The 27,140-nt window shown below is 45.6% G+C and overlaps 1 protein-coding gene across 1 annotated transcript in view; it reads right to left on the reverse strand.

The window, feature by feature from the left end:
• LOC134446377 (fibrinogen C domain-containing protein 1-A-like) overlaps positions 1-27,140 on the reverse strand; it is a 138,757-nt gene that overhangs the window by 65,773 nt on the left and 45,844 nt on the right. The window contains exons 3-4 of the mRNA XM_063195739.1: positions 22,715-22,880; positions 22,129-22,265 (exon numbers count right to left, since the gene is read on the reverse strand). Of these exons, the coding sequence (XP_063051809.1) occupies positions 22,129-22,265; positions 22,715-22,880 (303 nt within the window). The remainder of the gene's footprint in view (positions 1-22,128; positions 22,266-22,714; positions 22,881-27,140) is intronic.

Here is a 27,140-nt window from a genome sequence, read left to right on the forward strand (position 1 = left end):
GGTTTTAGTTGTCTATGTATTTTGTTTGCATTTCTTTGGTTTGTTATTTTGGGCTTTTGTTATTGTTATTTAGTCGATTTATTTATTTAGTGAAATGGGCTTAGTCCAAAGGCCCTAGTAAATCAAGTAAAGTATACAGGTGAAAAAATAGGCCTAAATATGTACACCCATAATAATCTTGGGGTCATCCAGGCGCGGCCGGTTCATTAAGGGCAGATGGGCAGTGCCCCCCCAAAGACTCTTCCTCTGAGAAAAGTAGATCCATTCAGAAATTGTAGATAAAATATGTATTGCAACCTCAATCACACTGGGAATCGTATTACATCAATGTTGTAGTTTGTGACGATCTTTGCGAGTGGAATCGGGTTTTATTTTTGTTGAGAAGTCTAGTTTACACCTAGTGTGGCTGTTTAACGTTAGGGTCTATGGCCACTGGCCTGGGCAGATTTCTCAGCGCCTCAGCTAAGCCCGGCCCCCTCGCCCCGATCCCATTCTACAAAATTAGCACTGTAGCCTACTTAGCATAATATCATAACATAAGCGCGACTTTATGGACGCTATCAGGGCAGATGTATGATCTGCCCTGACCAATGACACGGTGGCCCTGCCTGCTTTGAAAAAAGACACAGCAAACATATTACTCCGCTCATCTCTAACCTGTGGGATTTTATTAACTCCATTGCCGCAAATTTCCCTCACAAAATCGGTGGATTAAACGGATAACCATGTCGGATTTGACGAAGGATATGTGTTGGCTGGTGAAGGATTCACGTTTGGGGTAGGTACAGTTTGTATATTTGCTATTGCAAAGTCTAAGGTTTTATGACCGAAGTCTTTGCATAATGGGTAACTGTCTGTTATTTAATGAAATTTGAGGGCTTGCAATGTTGAGACAGCAAGCAAATGTGTAGCTTCGTAAAGTATGCTGCTGCTACCCCCACGACTAGCCGACTAGTTGACGACATTCTCTGAGAAGCTGCGTTGGGCTTACTACATAGTAGCCTAAAACAAAGCGTGAGGGATTATGAATCAAGTCTTTGTGAAATAGGGAAACTGGAAGTTATTTAATGAAATATCTGAGCTTATTGAGCTTGGGATGTTGTTGACAGCTTTATTTATGCTCAGTATTGTCTGCTGTGTCCCCGAAAAAGCTAAAAAATACACTTGCACCCGGTCCTGCCTAGCATTGCAGAACAGGAGCGAGTCTGTTGATGAGCTCCCCTGTTAAGTTTTAACCATGGCTACTCGTTTCGAAAATAGTCACGTCCTTCCCCGGTATTGATGGCATTTGGTTCTGTGGTGCATTTAAACCGGCAGCAAGGGGACGACTGACTGAATTGAATAGTGTTGCAGGGCTTTGGTTGCATCAATGTAATGTACGAACGGTGAAGGCGAGATGCTGTGCTGTGCTAGCCTTTTCCTGATTGCTGTTGCTGACCGGTTGCGTGGAGTGCATATGTGTCGTGTTGCTTGTCGCAAACTCCAACTCCGCGAGCAGACAAAGCATTTTTCTTGTACTGTCTTAACATGTGTATGCAGTCACTCTGCTTAAATGAGCAAGAGAACTAGCTGCGTGGAGAGAACTGTCAAAAACAGCTTTCTTCAGAACAGAAGTTGAACAGATAACACGCATGCCTGGTGCGGTGTATCACGGGAGGTGGAGTTTTACTAACACACCAAACACTATGGGAAAACGCTCTCCTGTCTTGCCTACACACGCAATGAAACTCGTAAATTATACCGTATTGATTTAATTATTATGGACTTGATCGCCAAAATTTCTGCCCTGCCTGTTTCCCCAGCCACCGGCCGCTACTGGGGTCATCCCCAACATTTTTCTACTTAACAGTCAAGTTCTATGTTATTGTACCTTTGAATTTGTCATGTATTCCTTTTAAGGTCGATATAATACTGTGTAGGCTACAGACACTTGAAAAACTAGTTCCTCAGTGTGCTTTGTACATGACAGTTATTTTCCTGTTATTCACGTTATGGTGTGATGAAAAGGTGATGGTATAGGATTTTTTTTTAATGATACTGATTTTTGTCATTTTTATCAGCCCTGAATATCGGCTTCTCCGTATCGGGCATCGGCCAAGGGTGATGTTTAAGTTTTAATAGGCAGAGGGCACCTTTTCCCAAAAAGGGCATAGGCTAAAATGGGTCAAAGTTGACACTAGGGCTGGGCGGTTTTGGAAAAAATTAGCATCACGGTTTTCTTGATGAAAATTGATATCACGGTTTTCTGCACGGTTTTTTGATATGCAATCTTAATCTTTCTGAGGAAAAGATCTCAAATTAAATGTTAAAATGAGATAAAATCATGAATTTAAATTAATCTCCATTTATATTTTATCATTTTTTCATTTCAATAATATTTTCTATAATTTATAGTTTATATTTCCCTATCCAACAAAGTCTCAAATTAGAGAAAATGCAGCATTTCATAAAATAACCTAAAATCTTGACCAGGGTGTCATAGATTTTTCAAGGAAGAAGGGTTAAATGATTATAAGCAGCTGTTTTGGGCTTTTTTCCAAAACAGCCCAAAACAGCTTATTTCGTTCTACACCTGGCAACACTAATTGCTTATTTGTCGTTCTACACCTGGCAACACATCCGGCGTGTTGCGCTGCCGCTGGACTAGCGAGTAAACAACAGTGGGACAAAAAGGAAACAGACTGAAGACAGACACGGAAAACAAACGGATTTACTTGACATTGTGTGCATATTGTCTTTGAATTAAAGTCCAAATCCAACGTAGAAGGTATTTTGTCCGGTAGTTTGTGTCATATTGCGATGTGTTTCGCTCCTATTTTGCCCCCAAATCATTTCAAACAAATATAGCAATGTATCTTGTCTGCCCATTGCATTTGAAAGCTAGGCTACTTTAGCTTACCGGTATACGCAGTATTAACAGCTGTGCTGCGCACACAGTTGGGATGGTAATTAAATACAGTTAAGAATCAGATAACTGTTGTAGCCTGTTAACATAGCACCACATAGAATTGCCTTTTATTTAACTTTGTGAGATCAAAGGTAGGCTAAATGAATTGAAATGTTTGTCATGATTCATCCATGCCATGTGTGTTCATCATGTTTCACTCTCACTAGCCTCTAGCGCGTAACCAATTATTTTATAGTTCAATCAACATCTTACATTGTGGTGACATTCCCTAGTAGAACAGCAACAACAGTGGACTTAGCAGAGTTGAAATGAAGTGTCAGAGACTTATGAATTAGAAGAATCTTTGGAAGTGTTACACGGAGTATGAAGCTCACGCACATAACAGGCTATAAACAACAACAACAAAACCGTCTCTCATCAAAAAGAGAACCTTGTATAGTGTAAACCGAGATCACGGTTTTTTAACCGTACACCGCCCAGCTCTAGTTGACACCCAAATGGTTGTGTGTATTTGTGTGCTGCATTTCCAATGATATCAACACAATTAGAAAACCAAATGTAACACAGAACACCATCCCAAATGCTTAAAAGTGTGTATTGTGATTGTAAAGTAATTTATTTGTATGGGCTTTCATATCATATTTCACATGAAACTGCGCAATATGACATTTTAAAAATAATAAAAATAGATTACTGAAGCTAATGTGCAATTTAAATACATCACCCAATTATAAACTGACATAAACAAACCACAAACCAATAAAAATAAAATAAAAATGCTTAAGTAATTCAAAAATGTTATGTTCAGAACATAGCTAAATTGTAGATACTGCACTTAGCCTTTGGAATAGTGTTCTAATTAGTCACGTTATACAAAGGCTAAGTGCAGTATCTACGATTTTTCTACATTTTTGAGGTCAAAGGTCATATTTTTTAAACTTTTCTTTTTCTATAAAAAATTCCTTCCTATAAATGCATTATTTAAAAGCATCACCACTGTTGTACCTGCAACCTGCTTGGCTGGCCAGTAGGAAAACTTTAAGGTCATTTTTCTCAGTTTCAATGGTGGCGTAGTTACTGCGCTTAGCCTTTGTAGGGCAGCATAGAGGTCTGCATTACCATTCCAGCCACTTGATAATCAGCTGAGCGCCTGGACAGGTGGACAGGTCTGGGATCAGTGTGGAGCAGTGCCGTGCTGTTTTAGCATGCTGAGCCATTGCCTAGGGAGCTGATTCCAGGGCTGGTCACGGCCATTGCCAACACACTCATGCAGAGTAGTGTCTCTGCAACACTGCATAATGGTAGACCTGTAATGGTCATGTACAATTCAGATGTTGGAAATATGTAGATGGAATGACAGCAGAGGAGGTTGTATCCTCACTGTGCTCCATCTAGCATTAACCTTGGTCTTTTTTCTGTTTTTCTGTCTTAGCGTCTGCCCTTGTGCTCTGTATATTTCCTGTGCACTTTGTTTCAACTAGGGATGTCGGCTATGATTATGTCCTCAATTGTAAGTCGCTGTGGTTAAAATAAAGTGTCCGCCAAATGCAATGTAATGTAACATCATTCTATAGCTTTTTCCTTGAAAGGAGCTGGAGAGGTAGCCTGATTATCATCGACTTTCAAATCTATTCGAGACTTGGTCTGACCAAGAGCATACCTAACAATTAACATTTCACAAACAGCATGGTTGACCCGCCTCCCTTGGTTTGCTTCTCGACAATTACTCCTGGCCTGACTAGCAGCAAAGCTGAAGGTGTTGTGTCACCATGAGTGTGTGGCCTGGCTAGTGGAAAGGGCATGGTGTGAGGTGTAAGAAGACAGTGGGGCTGCTAAAGGCATGTAGGGGTGTCTGGTGGGTTGTGGCAGGGTAGAGTAGTGTAAAAGCACTACCAAGCAGGTGGAGAGATGGAATGATGTATAACAGGGCAGTGGCGCTGCTCAGTAGATGCAAAGGATGGCGATTAGAGAGTCCTGTGGTCTAACTTCACAGGTAAAAATGAAAAGCAGCTTGATACATTTTGCTCTCCAACTGAGAGACTGGACAGCACATGTAGAGTCAATCACCAACCACTGTGTGTGTGTGTGTGTGGTGGGAGTGGAAGAGCTCATCTTAGCAATGTGCCTACAGAGAAACTCATTTTTGCTGTGTGTATGCGCATATGACTATGTGACTGTATCCATATATTCTGTGCCTGTGCCTGTGCCTGTGCCTATGCCTGTGTGTATTGATGTGTGTGTATCTGTGTGTGTGTGTGTGTGTGTGTGTGTGTCTGTGTGTGTGTGTGTGTGTGTGTGTGTGTGTGTGTGTGTGTGTGTGTGTGTGTGTGTGTGTGTGTGTGTGTGTGTGTGTGTGTGTGTGTGTGTGTGTGTGTGTGTGTGTGAGGCCTCCTCCTGGCTGGTCCAATTGCCTCAGCTGGGTCTCCTGTGCTCCATCAGACTCCACTTGATGACACACTTTTCAGGCTCTCTCTCTCTGTCTCTGTCTCTGTCTCTGTCTCTGTCTGTCTCTCTCTCTCTCTCTCTCTCTCTCTCTCTCTCTCTCTCTCTCTCTCTCTCTCTCTCTCTCTCTCTCTCTCCTCTCTCTCTCCCGCCCACCCCCCCCTCCCGCTCCATCCCCCCCCCCCCCCCCCCCTCTCTCTCTCGGCTCAATAAAAGCTTGGTCTCTGACCACAAAGTCTTCACACACTTGAACTCAAACTCAATACACTTTAAGCTGTTTTTCCTAAACATTCAGAAGTTCACTAGGAGCCTGTAGGATGATGGACAGATATCAACTTGAGTCCCGACTTTCCAGAGATCTAATCTCATCCCTCCATGTGTCTTGGAACCCCAACGATACCCCTCTACCCCCCCTCCATCTCACAATTGGACATAGTTTACACAATAGATTTTACAGTGTGATTTCAACACTTAGGGTGGATTCCAATATGCGGAACAGTCCCCCAAAAAATGTTGTGGCTAGGCTGATCGCTGGAAAACTTAATTCTTTTTTTCCACAGAGGCGGGGCGTCAGCAAAACACAAGGCCACAAGCACAAGTGGAGGACGGGAGTTCGCATTTTGGAATGTACCCTTCAAGTTCCAATGTAACACTCATAATGTTGGTTGTATTCTCTAAATATACCAAAACTAAATGGACTGTGTAGATGTAATCCCCCATATCTATGAGGAGTACAGTCAATGTTTTCTACACTGTCTGCTTCAGTCATTTCAGCACCACGGCCAGCTCCCAATTCAAACACATGCAATTCTTAACCAAGTAAGACACGGCCCCTGTTATACATTAGCGGCAACCAGAATGACAATGTGCAAGTCGTAATGTATACCTAAAGGCCCTGCAAACTGACATAGTGATGTGGTAGTATGATAGTTACGGTTTTCCAGTGACTATTACAGTGTTCCACTGGTCAACTGTTAAGGGGCTACACAGGCAGGCAAACTATATCTAGTCTAGAAGTGACGTCTGGTATGATGACACATTAGACGTGGTGCCAGCTGCCATGCTGTGAAGGGCAAAACCAACGCATACAATATTTCCATGCCAACTACAAGCTAGAAGCACATTGGCTGAAGGCGTCTGCCATACTGTTAAGGTCAGGAAAGTGGAGTAAGTGTGTCTGAATGATGCATATCTCTGGCACCACACAAAGAAAATCAGATCACACCACAGACAGCACCCACCCACTTGATGGATACACACGAGGTGCCTTCCTCAGCTACCTTAGCAGGTAGCTGTAGCCTTAAGCCAGGAGCAGATGTCGTCAGGTGGTGTCCAACCATCACGGGGTGTTTCGGCCCTGAACCACAACACCCTAGGTTGGTGGGCCGACAGTGAGTGGCCAGCTCACTGCCCACCTGCCCCTGGCTTCCAGCTTTCCTCCTCTCTCTTACTCCAAATCCAGCATGAGGCACGTTCCGCCTCCTCCCCCATCCGACGAGCTGCCTGCTTCTTACTGTGCTCATCCATGCCTATGGCAGACAGGAAACTCCACGCAGACCTTGCTGGAAAGCCCCTGCACCCTATCTCCACGGGGAAGACCCATGCCTGCCAGCCTCTGTCTCGGCAGTCTTGGGCCAGCTGTTGGTATTTTGCAGCCTTCCTTTCATGGGCCTCCTCGCACCCCTCCTCCCATGGTACTGTCAATTCAACCAGGATTATCTTCTGGTCCTTGGATGACCACAGCACTATGTCCGGGCGGAGGGAAGTTTGCACCACCTCAGGGAACTGCAGCCTCCTCCCCACATCCACCCTCATCTCCCAGGAGCTTGCGGCCTGGAGCATGCTGGTTCTTTTCCTTTTGGTGGTCTGTGAAGGTCCAGCTCCCTCCTTGACGAAGGTGATGGCTCTCCGTGCGGTTGTGTTGGCTGGTCTCTTTTTGACCCTCTCCCGCTCTATGGTGTCGGCCAGTGAGAGGAGCACTTTGTCGTGGCGCCATCTATACCGCCCCTGGGTTAAGGATGTTTTGCACCCAGACAGTATATGGGCCAAGGTCCCCCTCTTGCCGCACAGCTTACAAAGCGGATCCTCTCTAAGACCCCATGTGTGCAGATGTACTGGGGAGGGGAGGGTGTCATAAACAGACCGTAAGAGGAAGGAGATGCGATAAGGCTCCAGTCGCCACAGCTCCCTCCATGTGACTTTGCGCCTGGGCAAGTCCCATTTTGTCCAGGCCCCCTGGGAACCTTGCTGCACTGCTCTTGTTACTCGCTTCTCCTCCTCTCTGCTCCTCACTTCCGCTTGCACCATGCCTCTCCTGGTTCTTGTGCTTGCACCTCCCCAGGTTTGGAATTGTGCAGAGCCAAGGCCTTGTCGGTGGATGCACTGGTTGCCCACTATATCCCGCAACTTCAAGGAGCTGACTGCCTGATCCACCGCTACGTTGGCAGCCCACTTGCGTCCAGACCTGGTTGTCATGCCAGCTTGACTGATGAGGTCATCGTTGGAGTCCCTCAGACTTAGGACAACTCTGCATTTCGCCACCTTGTACTCCTCAACTACTGACGACAGGGGGAGTTGCAGTTGACCCGACCTGATGTAAAGGCCCACTGATGAGAAGCTTGGGGGAATGCCCAGCCACCTCCGCAGGTGCTTGTTGGTCCTCCTCTCAATGAGCTCAATGGTGGTCATGGGAAACTCGTAGACTGTGAGTAGCCAAAGGAGCCTGGGCAAGAGGCCATGTTGGTACAGCCAGGTCTTAAACTTGCCCGGGAGTAAAGATTTGTCAATCTTCTTCAGCCACTCTTCAGTCTGCTTCACCGCCTCAGCTACGTTGGCACCATCCGTTAGTGACGCATTAAACCACTTTCCCAGGCATTTTACCGGGTTACCCTCGATTGGTGGGATGACCTCACCCTGGACCTGGAGGCTAAACTTGCCGGTGACTCTACCCTTCTTGATGACCATGCTCCTGGACTTCCTGGCCTTGAACAGCATCCCTGCCCAGGAGGCAACGCTGCCCAATGTATCCAGCACCCATCTTGCTTGGACGTGCGTCACAGTGGTCACTGTGATGTCGTCCATAAACGCACGCAGTACTGGCTGCACAACACCGGATTCCAATTTAGGGCCCCGGGTTATGCCTTCCGCAGCGGTTAGCAGTATGTTCATGCCCATAATGAACAAGATGGGGGAGATGGTGCACCCTGTTGGAATCCCCTTTTGGAGGTCCAGCCAGTTGGTGGTAAAGAGTGCCGATGTAAATCTGAGTCGAAACCCTGCAAGGTAGTTGGTAATTAAGCCTCGGATTTCCCCAGGGATGTAATAATGGTCAAGTCCTTCCTGGATGAGATCATGTGGAATTGACCCATACGCATTGGCTAGGTCTAGCCAGACGACTGTTAGGTCGCTTTTCTTTCGCTTCGCCTCTTGGATCAGTTGGGTAATCATCGAGGTGTGTTCCAGACAGCCCGAAAAGCCTGGGATTCCACCTTTTTGGATGGAAGGGTTGATATAGTGGTTCTGCATCATGTAGGTGGTGATTCTTCGTGCCAGAACAGAGAAAAAGATCTTACACTCTACGTTCAGAAGAGAGATCGTCCTGAACTGGGAGATTGTGGATGACCCCTCCTCTTTCGGCACAAAGCATCCCTCAGCCAACTTCCAGCTTGGTGGAATTGTCCCCTTGGCCCAGATCTTCCTCATGGTTTTCCATAGCCTCTTGAGAAGCTTGGGGCATTTCTTGTATACCTTGTATGGTATACCACTTGGGCCAGGGGCAGCTGATGATTTGGCCTTGTGGACGACGTCCCGAACTTCTTGCCAGGTGGGTTCCTTCCCATTCAGCTCGGTTGTTGGTTTCTCAGGCTTAGAGATATTGCGGTTGACCCCCAGACCCTGACTCCTGTTAGGGTCGCTGTGAGCTTCAGCAAGGAACTCTTCGACCTCCATTTTCGAGCTGGAGAGTGAGCCAGATTTTTGTTGGCCTAGAAGAGCCTTTGTGAAGCTGTATGGGTCCTTTACAAACTGAGATCTTCTCTTTTCTCTCTTCCGACGCTGCTTCCTGATGTTCTCTGCTCTTCTGACCCTGCACAGTTGTTCCCGGATCTTACTTGTAAGGTCTTTGATACCTTCCTTCTCAGTCGGTGAGCTCGTCTTGAACCGCTTGTTGAGGGCCTTTATCTCGCTCCTTAGGCGACGGATCTCTCTCTCCCTCCTGTTTGGCTGCTGCTGTAGTTGGCGCTGGCCTTTCTGCACCATAGTGCCAAACCGCTCCTTGGCGAGGTTATACACTATGGTTGTCAGTGCATCAATCTTCCTATGAGCTGAGCCTGATGTAGTTGCTTCCAGGATGCCATCGAGGTCGTCGTCCAGCTGCATCCAAGCATTGCTGTCTGTCATCTTTGGCCATTTAATCCTCTCTCTCCTTGCTAATTGGATGGTTGGAGGGGGGTTCACATGAGTTGGTCCCTGGTGCTGGGGCAGTTCAGTTGCGGAGAGATCTTCAGCACTGTGGGGTGCTTCCTGGCTGGAGTTCTCCAACGTCTGACCAGACTCTGGGTCTGTGCGCTGCTCCTGAGCTGCTGATGTTCTGCACTTGGACCTACTCTGGTGTTGCTTTAGTCCTCTGGTGCTTTTGCAGATCTTACCGCAATGGCACCTAACAGTGTATTCCACTCCAGTCAGTGTAGATTGCTTGAGCTTTCTCGTAGTCATGTTCCTTGTCCTGGCCGATACCGGTGTGTCCGTCCCGTTGAGTCTCTCTTCCACCCCCCCTCTCGGGAGACTCTGGGGGTGTTGCTCATTTGGTTCATTCGTAGCTTGGGGTGGTGCCCTCTTACGAGTGCTGCACACAGGGTTGCTAGCCCTGCGTGCCCGTGCCAGTCTTTCCTGGAGGTCAGCTGTCTCTCCAGCGTCACCGACCTTTCTCGGTTGTCATCTAGTCTAATTCCTAGACGTCACTGGTTACCCAGAGTTGACTTGATGGATACACACGAGGTGCCTTCCTCAGCTACCTTAGCAGGTAGCTGTAGCCTTAAGCCAGGAGCAGATGTCGTCAGGTGGTGTCCAACCATCACGGGGTGTTTCGGCCCTGAACCACAACACCCTAGGTTGGTGGGCCGACAGTGAGTGGCCAGCTCACTGCCCACCTGCCCCTGGCTTCCAGCTTTCCTCCTCTCTCTTACTCCAAATCCAGCATGAGGCACGTTCCGCCTCCTCCCCCATCCGACGAGCTGCCTGCTTCTTACTGTGCTCATCCATGCCTATGGCAGACAGGAAACTCCACGCAGACCTTGCTGGAAAGCCCCTGCACCCTATCTCCACGGGGAAGACCCATGCCTGCCAGCCTCTGTCTCGGCAGTCTTGGGCCAGCTGTTGGTATTTTGCAGCCTTCCTTTCATGGGCCTCCTCGCACCCCTCCTCCCATGGTACTGTCAATTCAACCAGGATTATCTTCTGGTCCTTGGATGACCACAGCACTATGTCCGGGCGGAGGGAAGTTTGCACCACCTCATGAAACTGCAGCCTCCTCCCCACATCCACCCTCATCTCCCAGGAGCTTGCGGCCTGGAGCATGCTGGTTCTTTTCCTTTTGGTGGTCTGTGAAGGTCCAGCTCCCTCCTTGACGAAGGTGATGGCTCTCCGTGCGGTTGTGTTGGCTGGTCTCTTTTTGACCCTCTCCCGCTCTATGGTGTCGGCCAGTGAGAGGAGCACTTTGTCGTGGCGCCATCTATACCGCCCCTGGGTTAAGGATGTTTTGCACCCAGACAGTATATGGGCCAAGGTCCCCCTCTTGCCGCACAGCTTACAAAGCGGATCCTCTCTAAGACCCCATGTGTGCAGATGTACTGGGGAGGGGAGGGTGTCATAAACAGACCGTAAGAGGAAGGAGATGCGATAAGGCTCCAGTCGCCACAGCTCCCTCCATGTGACTTTGCGCCTGGGCAAGTCCCATTTTGTCCAGGCCCCCTGGGAACCTTGCTGCACTGCTCTTGTTACTCGCTTCTCCTCCTCTCTGCTCCTCACTTCCGCTTGCACCATGCCTCTCCTGGTTCTTGTGCTTGCACCTCCCCAGGTTTGGAATTGTGCAGAGCCAAGGCCTTGTCGGTGGATGCACTGGTTGCCCACTATATCCCGCAACTTCAAGGAGCTGACTGCCTGATCCACCGCTACGTTGGCAGCCCACTTGCGTCCAGACCTGGTTGTCATGCCAGCTTGACTGATGAGGTCATCGTTGGAGTCCCTCAGACTTAGGACAACTCTGCATTTCGCCACCTTGTACTCCTCAACTACTGACGACAGGGGGAGTTGCAGTTGACCCGACCTGATGTAAAGGCCCACTGATGAGAAGCTTGGGGGAATGCCCAGCCACCTCCGCAGGTGCTTGTTGGTCCTCCTCTCAATGAGCTCAATGGTGGTCATGGGAAACTCGTAGACTGTGAGTAGCCAAAGGAGCCTGGGCAAGAGGCCATGTTGGTACAGCCAGGTCTTAAACTTGCCCGGGAGTAAAGATTTGTCAATCTTCTTCAGCCACTCTTCAGTCTGCTTCACCGCCTCAGCTACGTTGGCACCATCCGTTAGTGACGCATTAAACCACTTTCCCAGGCATTTTACCGGGTTACCCTCGATTGGTGGGATGACCTCACCCTGGACCTGGAGGCTAAACTTGCCGGTGACTCTACCCTTCTTGATGACCATGCTCCTGGACTTCCTGGCCTTGAACAGCATCCCTGCCCAGGAGGCAACGCTGCCCAATGTATCCAGCACCCATCTTGCTTGGACGTGCGTCACAGTGGTCACTGTGATGTCGTCCATAAACGCACGCAGTACTGGCTGCACAACACCGGATTCCAATTTAGGGCCCCGGGTTATGCCTTCCGCAGCGGTTAGCAGTATGTTCATGCCCATAATGAACAAGATGGGGGAGATGGTGCACCCTGTTGGAATCCCCTTTTGGAGGTCCAGCCAGTTGGTGGTAAAGAGTGCCGATGTAAATCTGAGTCGAAACCCTGCAAGGTAGTTGGTAATTAAGCCTCGGATTTACCCAAGGATGTAATAATGGTCAAGTCCTTCCTGGATGAGATCATGTGGAATTGACCCATACGCATTGGCTAGGTCTAGCCAGACGACTGTTAGGTCGCTTTTCTTTCGCTTCGCCTCTTGGATCAGTTGGGTAATCATCGAGGTGTGTTCCAGACAGCCCGAAAAGCCTGGGATTCCACCTTTTTGGATGGAAGGGTTGATATAGTGGTTCTGCATCATGTAGGTGGTGATTCTTCGTGCCAGAACAGAGAAAAAGATCTTACACTCTACGTTCAGAAGAGAGATCGTCCTGAACTGGGAGATTGTGGATGACCCCTCCTCTTTCGGCACAAAGCATCCCTCAGCCAACTTCCAGCTTGGTGGAATTGTCCCCTTGGCCCAGATCTTCCTCATGGTTTTCCATAGCCTCTTGAGAAGCTTGGGGCATTTCTTGTATACCTTGTATGGTATACCACTTGGGCCAGGGGTAGCTGATGATTTGGCCTTGTGGACGACGTCCCGAACTTCTTGCCAGGTGGGTTCCTTCCCATTCAGCTCGGTTGTTGGTTTCTCAGGCTTAGAGATATTGCGGTTGACCCCCAGACCCTGACTCCTGTTAGGGTCGCTGTGAGCTTCAGCAAGGAACTCTTCGACCTCCATTTTCGAGCTGGAGAGTGAGCCAGATTTTTGTTGGCCTAGAAGAGCCTTTGTGAAGCTGTATGGGTCCTTTACAAACTGAGATCTTCTCTTTTCTCTCTTCCGACGCTGCTTCCTGATGTTCTCTGCTCTTCTGACCCTGCACAGTTGTTCCCGGATCTTACTTGTAAGGTCTTTGATACCTTCCTTCTCAGTCGGTGAGCTCGTCTTGAACCGCTTGTTGAGGGCCTTTATCTCGCTCCTTAGGCGACGGATCTCTCTCTCCCTCCTGTTTGGCTGCTGCTGTAGTTGGCGCTGGCCTTTCTGCACCATAGTGCCAAACCGCTCCTTGGCGAGGTTATACACTATGGTTGTCAGTGCATCAATCTTCCTATGAGCTGAGCCTGATGTAGTTGCTTCCAGGATGCCATCGAGGTCGTCGTCCAGCTGCATCCAAGCATTGCTGTCTGTCATCTTTGGCCATTTAATCCTCTCTCTCCTTGCTAATTGGATGGTTGGAGGGGGGTTCACATGAGTTGGTCCCTGGTGCTGGGGCAGTTCAGTTGCGGAGAGATCTTCAGCACTGTGGGGTGCTTCCTGGCTGGAGTTCTCCAACGTCTGACCAGACTCTGGGTCTGTGCGCTGCTCCTGAGCTGCTGATGTTCTGCACTTGGACCTACTCTGGTGTTGCTTTAGTCCTCTGGTGCTTTTGCAGATCTTACCGCAATGGCACCTAACAGTGTATTCCACTCCAGTCAGTGTAGATTGCTTGAGCTTTCTCGTAGTCATGTTCCTTGTCCTGGCCGATACCGGTGTGTCCGTCCCGTTGAGTCTCTCTTCCGCCCCCCCTCTCGGGAGACTCTGGGGGTGTTGCTCATTTGGTTCATTCGTAGCTTGGGGTGGTGCCCTCTTACGAGTGCTGCACACAGGGTTGCTAGCCCTGCGTGCCCGTGCCAGTCTTTCCTGGAGGTCAGCTGTCTCTCCAGCGTCACCGACCTTTCTCGGTTGTCATCTAGTCTAATTCCTAGACGTCACTGGTTACCCAGAGTTGACTTGATGGATACACACGAGGTGCCTTCCTCAGCTACCTTAGCAGGTAGCTGTAGCCTTAAGCCAGGAGCAGATGTCGTCAGGTGGTGTCCAACCATCACGGGGTGTTTCGGCCCTGAACCACAACACCCTAGGTTGGTGGGCCGACAGTGAGTGGCCAGCTCACTGCCCACCTGCCCCTGGCTTCCAGCTTTCCTCCTCTCTCTTACTCCAAATCCAGCATGAGGCACGTTCCGCCTCCTCCCACATCCGACGAGCTGCCTGCTTCTTACTGTGCTCATCCATGCCTATGGCACTCAGGTCATGACTGCATATTTGCCAAGCATCACCTCAATCAGATGAAAGTCTGTTGAACAATGCTACCCACACAGGCACGCACTTTTGCGCTATGTGGTGTGAGGTGTATTGTAAGGCCACTTCAGCCATATGAAGGTGTAGGTATTCTACCCTGATTCTTCCTACTGGTTAGGGTGGGATTTGAACCTCTAACCCTTATGCCCAGACCAACACTCTCCCTAACCATTGGGCCACCACTGCCCCACTCAGGGTGCATTCAGGCCGACTTAGAACCGTGCCTGTGCCTGTTCCCGCACCTAATCACGAACCGGCCGTTGTGTTCACGCCACAGATCTTTGCAATGCGAACCTCAAAATGCCTGTTTTGTCTCTGTGAACCGGAGACATTGTGGCCGTCAGCAGGTTCATCCAGGTAACACAGTCACATGCAGGATAAGTTCGAAGCCCGGTATGAGAACACAGGCAGTTTGCATATAAGCACACGTGCCGAACGTAACTGGTGTGGGCACCGACACCAGTTCCGTTCTGGTCGGTCTGGAAGCCCAATCACTGAAACCAACATCCTCCTCTGCTTCAATTCAATTCAGTGCAATTCAGTTCAGTGTAATTTATACAGCAGCAGTGCCACATATGGTGCTCTGCATTGGGATTTAGCGCTTGGCTAGACACAAATACTCTCAATCAGGCTGATTAATTGCTGGTTCTTGACCCCAAGAGACCTTGTTGATGATGAGTTTGGATAACACAGATGGGAAGAATCACCCAAACACACTAGTGTGTAGATTAGAATGCCCAAAACCCACTTCACACACAACGTAAGCACACACAAGGTAAACACGCACGCACGCACGGACGGCCGCACGCACGCATGCACGCACGCACACAGGTTGATTCTCAGGCACACGTTGCACACACTGAGCTTAAAGTTGTCCCAGGCAAATGTGTGTGTGTGTGCGTGTGCGTGTGCGTGTGCGTGTGCATGTGTGTATGTACAGGTGCGTGCCTGCGTGCATGCAAATGCAGAGTGGTTGTATTATGGAGTCCTATATATACCAATCTGTATGTGCAGATAATACCATTGAGTCTCCCTGAACAGACATATGCTCTTCAGTGTGGCATTCAGCATTCTACACCAGGAGCAGGAGTGATAGTGAGAGGAGATAGTAGTATCCCCATGGCAGTCATGCAGCCACAGGAACAGGGCTGTGCGTTATAGCACAATATCTGCACTGATAGTAACTCTCTTGGTAATTCAGAAGTTGCTAAACTATTCAAGTAGATGATATGTTTGTGTAATCCTCATGATGTGTGTCCTTGGTGTAATACCGATCTCATGCTGCCCATTTCTATTCAGCCCTATAGAACACAATGCTACTCAGGGTATTTGTGTGAGTGTGTGTAACATCTTTTCATGTTTCGTTTGTGTTTGAAATTCACTGCTCCCTGCTGATAGTTTCGCCTAATGGGAAATACCGGTACACACATACGTACAAAAACACACTTACACAAGCAGCCTCACATGAACACATGCACGCTCAAACACATGTGCACACACACACAATCATGATCGCAAGGACGCATAAACGTGCATACATGCACATACATCTGCACGCTTGCACGCATGCAGATACGCATGGGCACGCACGTGCGCGCACACACACACACACACACACACACACACACACACACACACACACACACACACACACACACACACACACACACACACACACACACACACACACACACACACACATAATCTGGTGTCACCCTTTGAGGACATACAGTGATAACAAGCTAATGAGCTGTCGTGTCATCAAACATGATAAGGAGCTGTCAGAGTTATTACTAGTGGAAAGATAACATAATAGTGATGCATCATTACAGTAATTGGTACTTGAAGCAGATTTCATGGCTCATGCCATGCGTGAGAATGCCATTACTGAGTATGATGATACCTTATCATGAAAAAGTATCTCTACATATTGTCTGAACAATATTAATTTGTGATTTGGTCACTAGTCTTTTGACAAGGTCCAGTCAGATTTCTTACATACAGTATATGGTTAATTCATGGGTGAATGGCTTATGCAAGCAATCTTGGGGCAGTTCCACACCAGTTGTGCAGTGACAGTCGCCTTGCTGAAAAGACTACATCACAACAACATTGCTATGATATCACTGAGATCGCTAACAGATTAAGATTTAATCATTACAATTTTAGTGACAGTAAGGTTATAACATAGGCTCTGCACACAGGGGGTGTATTTGTTCCAGAGAGTAAAACTTACCAAACATCATATACTGTATGTTTCAGTGTGGTACTGTATGCTGTCACATCCAAAATTGTTTTCTGAGTGATATTTGCACACCAATGTTTACCTGAGCAACTTATAATGCATTTCAAATTGCTTTTTGGTTTGGAGTCAGGTAGACCGAGCCCAGCTCTTTTGGAGCTCTCTGTCTGCTTGATTTTGTGTGCACCTGTGCAAGGTTGCTGGCTTTTTTCACAACTTTGATTTGAATGGACCACATGCACCCTTGAAGATTTTGACAAGAATATGTGTGATTTCATTTCTACTATTACAGAAAAAACAGCCAGAGAAAGAATGAGCAAAATTGTGAGTGAGCAAGCAAGATTTTAAACCGGACTTACTTTACTTTCCAAACATAGTGCAAAATGAGTCACTCGTCCCACTTCTGAATGTGGAAACAACAACAGCTCTACAAGCAAAAGCCATTTCTCAGGAAGAACAAAAAATTGGCCGGAATTCAGATAAACAAAATGAGAAAATAGAAAGAAAAGAACACACCACTTCTCTTGGGTGAGACAGAGGAACACATGCACCAACTGCATGCTGCCAGCCTCTACTCTTACTGACACTATACTGTACTGAGGGAGAATGCCTGTCAAAATAATATATGAACACCTCTCTCTCTCTCCCCCTGCCATTACTCTTTCACCTTATTTACTGTGTGCATTGTTTACTGGGGTGGCATTGCATCATTCATCATATATGTATCTGTCTGTCTGTCTGTCTGTCTGTCTGTCTGTCTGTGTGACAGCAACAGCGTTTACTGAGCCTGTATTATTTCCATCCATCCATCCATCCATCCATCCATCCATCCATCCATCCATCCATCCATCCATCCATCCATCCATCCATCCATCCATCCATCCATCCATCCATCCATCCATCCATCTCTTTCATTAAGCATTTTTTTTGTTTGGTAACACTTTATTATTTTAATGGCTCACAATTACAGTGGATCTACCACATTAGGTACAGTGTAATAACCAGTGTAACAATATTTAATGCCATGTAATACAAGTGTAACACCATGTACCAATTTTGTACTTACATCTAAGGTTAGGGTAAGGGTTAGGGTTAGGGTTGGTACATGGTGTTACACTGGTTTTACATGGTATTAAATAATGTTACTCTGTTTATTACACTGTATCTAATGTGGTAGATCCACTGTAATAGTGAAATAGACATAAAAAGACCCAGGGACAGAAAAAAAAGAAAAACGAAAGAACGTCAAAAATGAGTGGGGAAAAATAGCGAGAGAGACGAGGTAGTTGTGTTGTCCTGACCTTGTCTTGGATCCCACCAGCAGCATGACTGGCATATTTAATCTCACAGCTGTGGGACATGGTGGAGCCCAGGGAGAGACTACACTAGGGCACACTGCACCTGTGTCTGTGTGTGGGTGGGTGGGCGTCCTTGCCTGTGTGGTTGTGTATTTGCATGCAGTATATTTCCATATTGCCTTGGGAGGTTTTTGTCTTTGTGTGTGTGTGTGTGTGTGTGTGTGTGTGTGTGTGTGTGTGTGTGTGTGTGTGTGTGTGTGTGTGTGTGTGTGTGTGTGTGTGTGTGTGTGTGTGTGTGTGTGTGTGTGTGTGTGTGTGTGTGATGGATCTGTAATCTTGGCACATCTGTGCTCCAGATGTTTACACACCTGATTATGGCAACGGATACAAATGATGCTCAAGATGAACACAATATGAGAGAGAGAGAGAGAGAGAGAGAGAGAGAGAGAGAGAGAGAGAGAGAGAGAGAGAGAGAGAGAGAGAGAGAGAGAGAGAGAGAGAAAGAACTGGTTTGTACTAGGCCTGGGAATCGATCTAAAATTCCTGGATCGATTCGATTTCGATCCAGAAGGCCACGGTTCGATTCGATTCGATCCACGATCCGATCCGATCCGATTCCATATCGATCTATTGTATTGTTGGATTGACACTTTAACCCATTTATGCATAATTCTATATGAAATGTCAACATGAACTGTAAACTGCCTATAAAAACCTAAGTATATCAGCCTCAGCAGCCAATACAAACATGAAATAGGGCCTACTTTGGTATGATAGAGAGGTGGGAAACTTGGTATGAGAAAGAAAGGTGGTAATAAATTAGTAATACAGTGGCAATATCATCTACCCCATGGCATTCTGTTTATGCATGCAATTAACCTAAATAATTAATATAAATAACTATCAAACTTAAATACCATAATTCGCCAACATAACAGACCTATCTAACACTGCTACAGACGAAACAAGACCATAGCCTGTAGAAAAAATAGAACAAGCGCACGCAGACCGTTTGATTGACAGGCGAGGCAGCGCTTCCCTACAGTATGTGGTGGATGTTGAATGTTGAATGTTGACGGTGGCAAAGTAGTGAGAAAGTGTTTTCGGGCAAAAGTGAGGGATTGTAGATAGATTATAGATTGTCTGTGTAATGGGACATGATTGCCACACTGGTGATCTATAGCGCTCAGAACAGAAGAGATATCGCTGAAATCTAACGCTGCTCTGCTGTGGAGATTTCTCAGTCAACCATGGAGCTGGGCACAAAAAAATCAGGCAGTGAACGTAGGCCTAGAACTATCCCAATCGCAGTAATGTACAAGTCCTTCCCCACCGCACTCTCTTATCTGTTTGCCTGCGTGCACGTGCGTGTGTGAATGTGAAAGGCACCCTTTCGCTCTCCCTTGCCGATTCGAAGTTAGAAGGCGGGGTCGGGGATAATAACTTCTCATAATTTCAACAGCCTACAAATCATCTACTTTCTTCTCCCCTTAAAATGCGTCACTCCATCCCAACTCAAGCTTACTCGTCTTCGCTGTTAAAAGAAGAAGCGACGGCATTTATCTAAAAAATAAAACCACCGCAGAGAAGAGGAAAGGAAAGGAAAGAAAAGAAACAAAGGAGAGAGAGAGAGAGAGAGAGAGAGAGAGAGAGAGAGAGAGAGAGAGAGAGAGACTGACTGAATGAATGGGCGAGTATATATACTTGGAAAGAATTAAGTCTAGAAAAAGATAGGCCTTGGTTCATGTACATCTTTGCAAAGCTGGGTCTGAGCACATGTGTCCATGTGAAAGTGACGGCAGACGCGAATTTGGCCAAGCGAAGCCAACTTTGCAATTCATTCCTATGAGAGAGGCGAAGGCAAGCGAAAGCAAGCAAACAGGAGCGAAGCGAAATTATTAAAGAAAGTTTAATGTTATGCAAATGAGGAGCGAATTCGCCTGCCGCGGCCCAATCAAATCAACAACATAACTGTTCCATTCCATTTGATTCGCTGCGACGACCTGATGACAGTTGAATTTCGCCTCTCTTCGCTCAACTCGCTTCGCCTCCTATCTGTCCCTACCGTGAATGTGACAGCAGTGACCGTGCCTGCCTGAGTAGCATAGTAGCTGCTCCCGTCTGGGGCCCCTGCAGAGCTCAGAGCCAAGATGGAGTCACAGTATCATCATGCCCTTCTCTAACCCTGAGAAGTTGAGCCACAATACAGATTCTGTCCATATGACCCTATGCAGTCAATATGACCCTATAAACCAGATCCACAATAGAGATGAAGTGAGCCCAGTCACCTATGTGCAATACCTTGACACCCTGTCTAGCCTCCAAACACACGCACGTCCACGCACGCACGCACGCACGTTTACACACACACACACAGATGAACTTTGTCAACCCTAAACAATGCCACCTCACAGTAATGGAAACTGCACAGGTACTAATCATTACTCCTCCCTCAAAGCCCCAAGACCCTGTAACCCTTGGCCATTGTGCAGTCTGAAATGCCCATTCTTCTGAACTTCTGATTCTGAGCCAAGAGGACCCTGCAGTTCAAATGGCTGTTCTCTCCTATAGCTAAATATCCCTACGACTGAATTTCGGTCCACTAAGACCACTCATACATGTATCTTCATTTGTTGGTAGTATAGACAGAAAGCCAACATTATTCATCTACTGCATCCAATTCCATTCACTAGAAGAGCTGAAAAATAGCTATGTTGACAAGGTGTGCAAACATGGCACCAAAAACTATCACTGAGACCTTGAACAGAAATAAGTTAAAGCTTCTGTAATGGCTTAACTACCCCTGACTAAGCAAAACACAGTAAACCTAACAACCTCTAACACTATGCTGTCCAAAACTTTATTGTCACTGCAGTAAAATCTCCTCAAACAGAACAAGTCATTTCTGAGCCAAAATGGTATCATGGCATCACTATGGCCACACAGTTAAACCCTTCATTAACTTCCCACAAAATGGCTGCTCAGCTTACTAAAGTGCAGGATCCTGACAGCTACATCGTATCCTCACCAGAGACTTAGAGGAGGTGAATCTGAGATAATAAAATGGCACCATCTCCAACTGCTGTACCCTCTGGAGTCTCAATCTAAGCCAAGTGTCAATCTTGACTGTCCAATTAGCACCTACCAAAAAGACATACTGCGTTTTACAGCCAGATGGGGAGGGGGCAAAGTGGAGCTAAATGAAAACACTGTCATCTTACTCTCTCTGCACTTACTCTTCCTGCACTTCTGACTTCTGTCCCATGGGTACCACTTCCACTTGCTTTTGGCCCTTAAACTTGGTTTCGTTAAGGGGAGGCAGTTGAAGACTTGTATGTAGTAGAATAACTACTTACCCAAATGTACAAACATGAATTCTAACTGTAATCAACAAAAAGAAAGCTATCAACTAGTGAAAGTGCTCTAAAATGCACAATATTTTCATAATAAAATGAAATTGATTTTTTTCTTGGAAATTGAGTTTCATACCACTGTAATAGCATGGCACTCAAATATTACTTCACCGTCCTTTGTTTATACTGTGCACAAATCTCATGGAAGAGTTTGAAGAATATCTTATATTACTATTTTCCATATAATATTATGTTCAGCAAGTGAAATTCGGATGATTATGTACAGTATGAAGGCTTTCAACAAGTTTTCCTGCTTTTGAGGTCTATCTCTATTTCTTTTGCAATGTTAAATGTTCTTCCACTTTGTGCCACTAATGCTTTTCACTTTGGTGCCTAGGGGTGTTTCCCCTTAGAGGGCACTCAAAAACAAGTTGAGGAGAAATAGGATTGCTTGCTCACTCCATTTTCTCCTTTGCGTACCTCTAGCTCCATTTTGTGTCCTTTATTGTAAGCATCTGCTAAGTGTGATTAAATGTAATGCAGTCAAATTGTACACTAAGTTCTGTAGAAATGCTGACTGTGTGTCACCTCTTAAAAGACATTCCCTAAAAACTGAAAGAGCCAAAACACAGCTTAAGTGAGAGAATATTGTAATAACTATCTATCTAACCTTTTGGCTTACTTGAACCAAGTTGGCAGCCAGTTTGCAAGCAAAGCTGCTCTCCTCATCTGAAGGGTTGGGTGATTGATGGCATGGGAGTTCACATTGCCTATGTGCGTGTGTGTGTGTGTGTGTGTGTGTGTGTGTGTGCAGAGGGGAACACTGACCGTCCATCCTCCCCCGTCGGTGGTCATGTCACAGTAGACCTGAAAGCCGGCAGGGAAGTGGACAGGGAAGACGGAGTAGAGGCCATCCTCCCTCTGGCCACTGGCATAGATGTCACTGCAGTCACGCGGACGGGCACCTACAGAACACACACACACAGAGACACTCTTACACACACTAGAATGTATGAAATGCATGAAAATGCATAGAAACAGCAGCAGACACATTTCCAGCTGGATATAAAGTCTACATTTTCATAAGATCCAGTTTCTTGAAGGTCATATGAATTAAAAATTGACACCTTTAATGACGTGAAAGCCTTTTTCTTTCTTCAGAAATGCATTCATATTAATAAATTCTTCAACACGTCACTTAACTTCGCTGCCCTTAAGTTATTCATGCCAATGCTGTGCCTTAGATTTCTTTTTTTTTCAAATGACTTGTTGGAAGAATGACTTGTTTTCAAAAACATAAGTAAGTGTCAAGACGTACGCATCAGACCTCCTTATTATTGTTAGTTTAATTACTATTATTATTATTGACATAGCCCTCATGTCAAGTTACGTAGTAGTGTATGTCGTTGTTTACCCTCTCCGTTGCCGCAGCCTTTGGGCCGTGGGATGCGTATGGGCGCCCTCTGCAGGTCGGCCTTGAGGCGGCTCTTGATGCTGCCTGTCTGCTTATTCATGGAGTCGAGCGCATCACTCACAGAGTTCACCACCTTCACCATGTTCGCCTCGCTCTCCGACAGCAGCTGCAAAACACAGAGATAAACAACTATGAGATGTGTGCTGACTTGGCCTGGTGTCATCACAAAGTAACCTCGCGCTACAGTTAGTTCACCACCCTCACCATGTTCAACTGGCTCTCCGACAGCAAGTACAAAGCAAAGAAATAAACTATGAGATGTGCGGTGTGTTTGTCTGGTCTCACCATAACCTCACACCTGTGTGTGTGTGTCTCTGTGTCTGTGTCTCTGTGTGCGTCTTTTACACCTTCCGACATGGTAACTTAGCTCTTTCACAGAAGCTGCAACAGTCAGAGTGATGAATTGGTATGTCTGTATGTGTGTGAGAGAGTTAATGTCCAAGTGTGAGTTTGCACCACATTCTCTGTCAAGCTTCATCTTGCCTCTGCAACCAAGGAACAGAAGGTGTGAGTGTATGTGTGCGCACGACCATGCTTGGGTGCTTGCATGATACATGCATGTGTTAGGGGTGCAAATAATAATCTAAATGTATCGATCCTACAGCCGACGATTTAATAGAATCTTATCTTATCGTATCGAGCCGTCCCCACCGACTTTTTTGATGTTTGTTGCTGTCTCTGTTATTTGGCCACTATGGATTTTCTCTGAAGCGGCTTTAGAAAGGTGCACTGAATGGTAGAATGGTGGTCAGACAAGGCATTGCAACTATGCTGCTCATTGAAACTGTAAATTTGATCTTTTCATGAATATTTACTAAATTATAAACTAATATTTATTAGTATGACCAAAGTATAGTACGTTTTGCAGCTAAAAATGTCTATTTCTGGAAATTCAAAATGGCAGATAAGGAGAAGCTCAACCTTTTCAAGTATGAAAAGAGCAATTTTCCCAGTCATAATGAATACTTAGAATATGATGGTAGTGGTACATAAAGTATTCATGATAAAAGTAAGATTTGTGAATGGGCAGCATGAATTATGAAGAAACTGCTAAAAAATATTACACAGTGCATCTTTAAAACCACTCTAAACATTTGTTTTCAAGAATCGGCAACTCACCAAGTTTTAAGTGGTATTCCATAACAAGGATTGTTGTGAAACTAAATACTTTCTTATTTCCAATAGAACGTGTATGGTGAAACATGACATCTGTTGTGTTTCATTACGGCCCAACATTTTAAATAATTTTTTTTTTCTCTTTCATTCACAAAATGTGCGCGTACGTGTGTGCTTGTATGCACCCTCTTACACATTTTTTTTTTTTTTCTTTTTTTGTGTGTGTGCATGCGTACTCTTCCACATGTGCGCTGCCATCCTGCTGAGCCAGGATGACAGAGACGTTGTGCTCCACAGCCATTGAGAGTAAATAGAATGGAGGCCAAATCAACGCTATTTGCCATTCATGGCTTTGAAGCCAGATTTGGGAACATTCCACCTTACATTCCACCTTAGCAACGCCAACGCAGGTGCTGATTGGACGACAAAACACCCAATCAGAGAATGCTCAGTTCAAGTCATGTCCCGCCCCTCCCACGATGGCAATAACAAGGGTGAAAAATTAATATCACGCTGCGAGGGTGCTACTGAACCAACCCACTTTTCGGCTGTGCGACTGGTAAGTGTCAATAAAGAAACCTTGATTTTCACTGAAACATAACCCATTAAAAAACTGCTGATCAATAAGTGTGGCGAATATCAATACATAACGGTAATGAAATCTTGAAGGGTAGTTTATAATAGCACTTGAGTAATATTACCTTAGCTAGCGAGTCCCATCCTCATCATGTCACCCACTTCATCACGTTGTAATTGAAACGTAATGACAGGAAAAAATGACTATTGCATACAAGTTGGACAGTCTTAAAACATGCAATCTGCGACTATAGCCTAGTTGTGAGCCTTCTCTCAAAACAAGTAGGCTAGTGATCACTCAAAGCAGGACATAAAGTCTACTTTGGTTTTTGAAAGCAATAGCCTACGTTCTTGTGCTGCCATGTCTGTGGGCATGTTCTTCAAAATATGTTCAAGATCAGATGAATTGACCCTCACTTACTTAATGCATTTACCAGCTATCCACAGCATAGATCGCAGTAATTCATCATCAGATGTGTAGGCTTTGTATGAGTAGGCCTATTTGAAGTGCCACCAGAAATCTTGATGTGCCCTGTATTTAATTTCTAGCCCACCACACACAGTATCCTGACGGTGGTGTATAGTAGCTAAACAGATATGAAAGGTCAACACACACTACTGCTAAATCGGTGTCAGAAAATGCCAATGTACAGCTATTACAAAGATATTTGTCACTAGAATTACTGAAGTAGAACATGAAGTGACATTGGAGTGCAACGGTTGTTAAAGCATGTATGACATTTTTTTAATTATGTGGTGTGTTTGTATATGCTTGAACATCCCACAGACAAAACAGCTATCCAGCTATTTTCATACACCATGGTACCAAAGCTTCATGATTAAAACTTCCTGGTTTATTTTCTTCATATTTGTTCATTCAGATGGGTGTGTGGCGATCATGAAGATGGAACCTGCCAGCGAGCTCCAGCTCCAGCCCTTTATCCTCCATTTTAATAAGTCATTTACATTTCATTAAACGTACCTGGTGTCTCAACCAATATGACTTAAGTAATACATAGTACTGCTTTCAATCCCTGAAGCAATGTGGTGACCAACAACACAAGAAGAACCCCCATATACATGTACGTCATGAGTCGTGTTGACGTTTAACTCGTTTCTTTTTTAAATAAACACTTACTATTATCATTCCAATGTTTCTTGTGCTTGAGACCTGTATATTAACATGCTTTTACCATTTGACTTCTCATAATGCTGAACAGAAAAGGACAGAACAGGTTTTACGTATGTGTAATGTATTTTTATATAGTGCTTAATACAAACGCACACAGCCATTACTTAATAACTACTGACAATTTCAGGATTTAGCAGTACAAATTGTGTAGTTTATTTACATATTGTTTTGGTTTGTATAAACCAAACAAAACAGTTTTTGTTTGTCCTTGCAATAATCACAGCAACATCATGGAAGGCCTGTCACAGCAGCTGATGATGGGCACCCTGTCAGATCTGGTTTGTCCATGTTCTGAAAAGAGCAAGAGAAAGTGTTGACAAATTATTTTAGACAGTTCAGATAGTCAGGTGTCAGAACAAAGGCCCAGTGGCCTCTGAATAAGAGGCTTAGTTCTGCCTGTTGTAGCTAATTGTAATATGATGTTATGGACCAAAAGCCGTGAAAGACAGATGAAACTTACGGGCGACGCGGATGGTGTCCTTGCCAGCTCTTGGAGGTCCTCAGGTGGCTCTAGGCCACACACAGTAATCAGTAGTCCGCGGGGCCGTGGAAGTCCTCCACCTGCTGACGAGTCACGTTGATCACCACCTCCCACATCTGCTGGCCTGAAACACACAGCCATGGATATAGTACCAGTTATATTTTATTACTATACACAAACATATGAGGGTGATCGCTTTACTCGGGAAATAGATCTTAGGTATAGAATCAGGAAGCATAATGTAAAAAACTAAAAAAAAAAAACCTAACATCTAAGTGTAGGCCTAATTTCAGTCTCTTGCTGATGTGTTAGGGGACATTATACAAATCACTTGGTTACATTTTGTTTATCTTCGCCTCATAAGAGCCACACAGTGCTATGGATTGCTAGAACCAGGCTTGTGATAATGACTCACATGTGTAATATAGTGTGAGATGGCAGTCGTGGCAGTGGCTCAAATCCTTATCCAGGAGTGGTCCTTCTCTGGTGTGCCTGCTGAGGTGTACTGTTCAGAGAGGTACAAAAAAGGCACATGCAGGGTAATGAGAACAATATCCATTTTGTATACAAACAACTTTAATAAGTAGCTGCACTTGTATATTAGTGGCAGGTTTTGGGATTAAAAAATGGTATGAATATCCAGTAAATAGATACTGTATGAGGTATATTTCATTGAATGGCACTCGACCTGTATGCTACAGCCATGGATATGGACAATAGCCTTGTGTTTTATTAAATATAACAATAATAGCTTTACAGAGGAATTGGATCTCAGGTCTAGGATCAGGAAGCATATTATAAAGGTAGTATTTGAAAAATTACCAAAGACCACATTCACAAGGCAATTTACAGTACCTCCTAGGCTCTGAGTTACCAAGGAGAAATGTGCTTATCCGCAACAGAGTGGTACATCTGCACAATCTGGGTAGGCCTACTTGACTGGTAATAGTCACATTAACAGACTAAAGCTGCACAATGTATTGATTGATGTAAATTTGCTT

Source organism: Engraulis encrasicolus, chromosome 3, assembly GCF_034702125.1.
Source record: "Engraulis encrasicolus isolate BLACKSEA-1 chromosome 3, IST_EnEncr_1.0, whole genome shotgun sequence".
NCBI lineage: Eukaryota > Metazoa > Chordata > Actinopteri > Clupeiformes > Engraulidae > Engraulis > Engraulis encrasicolus.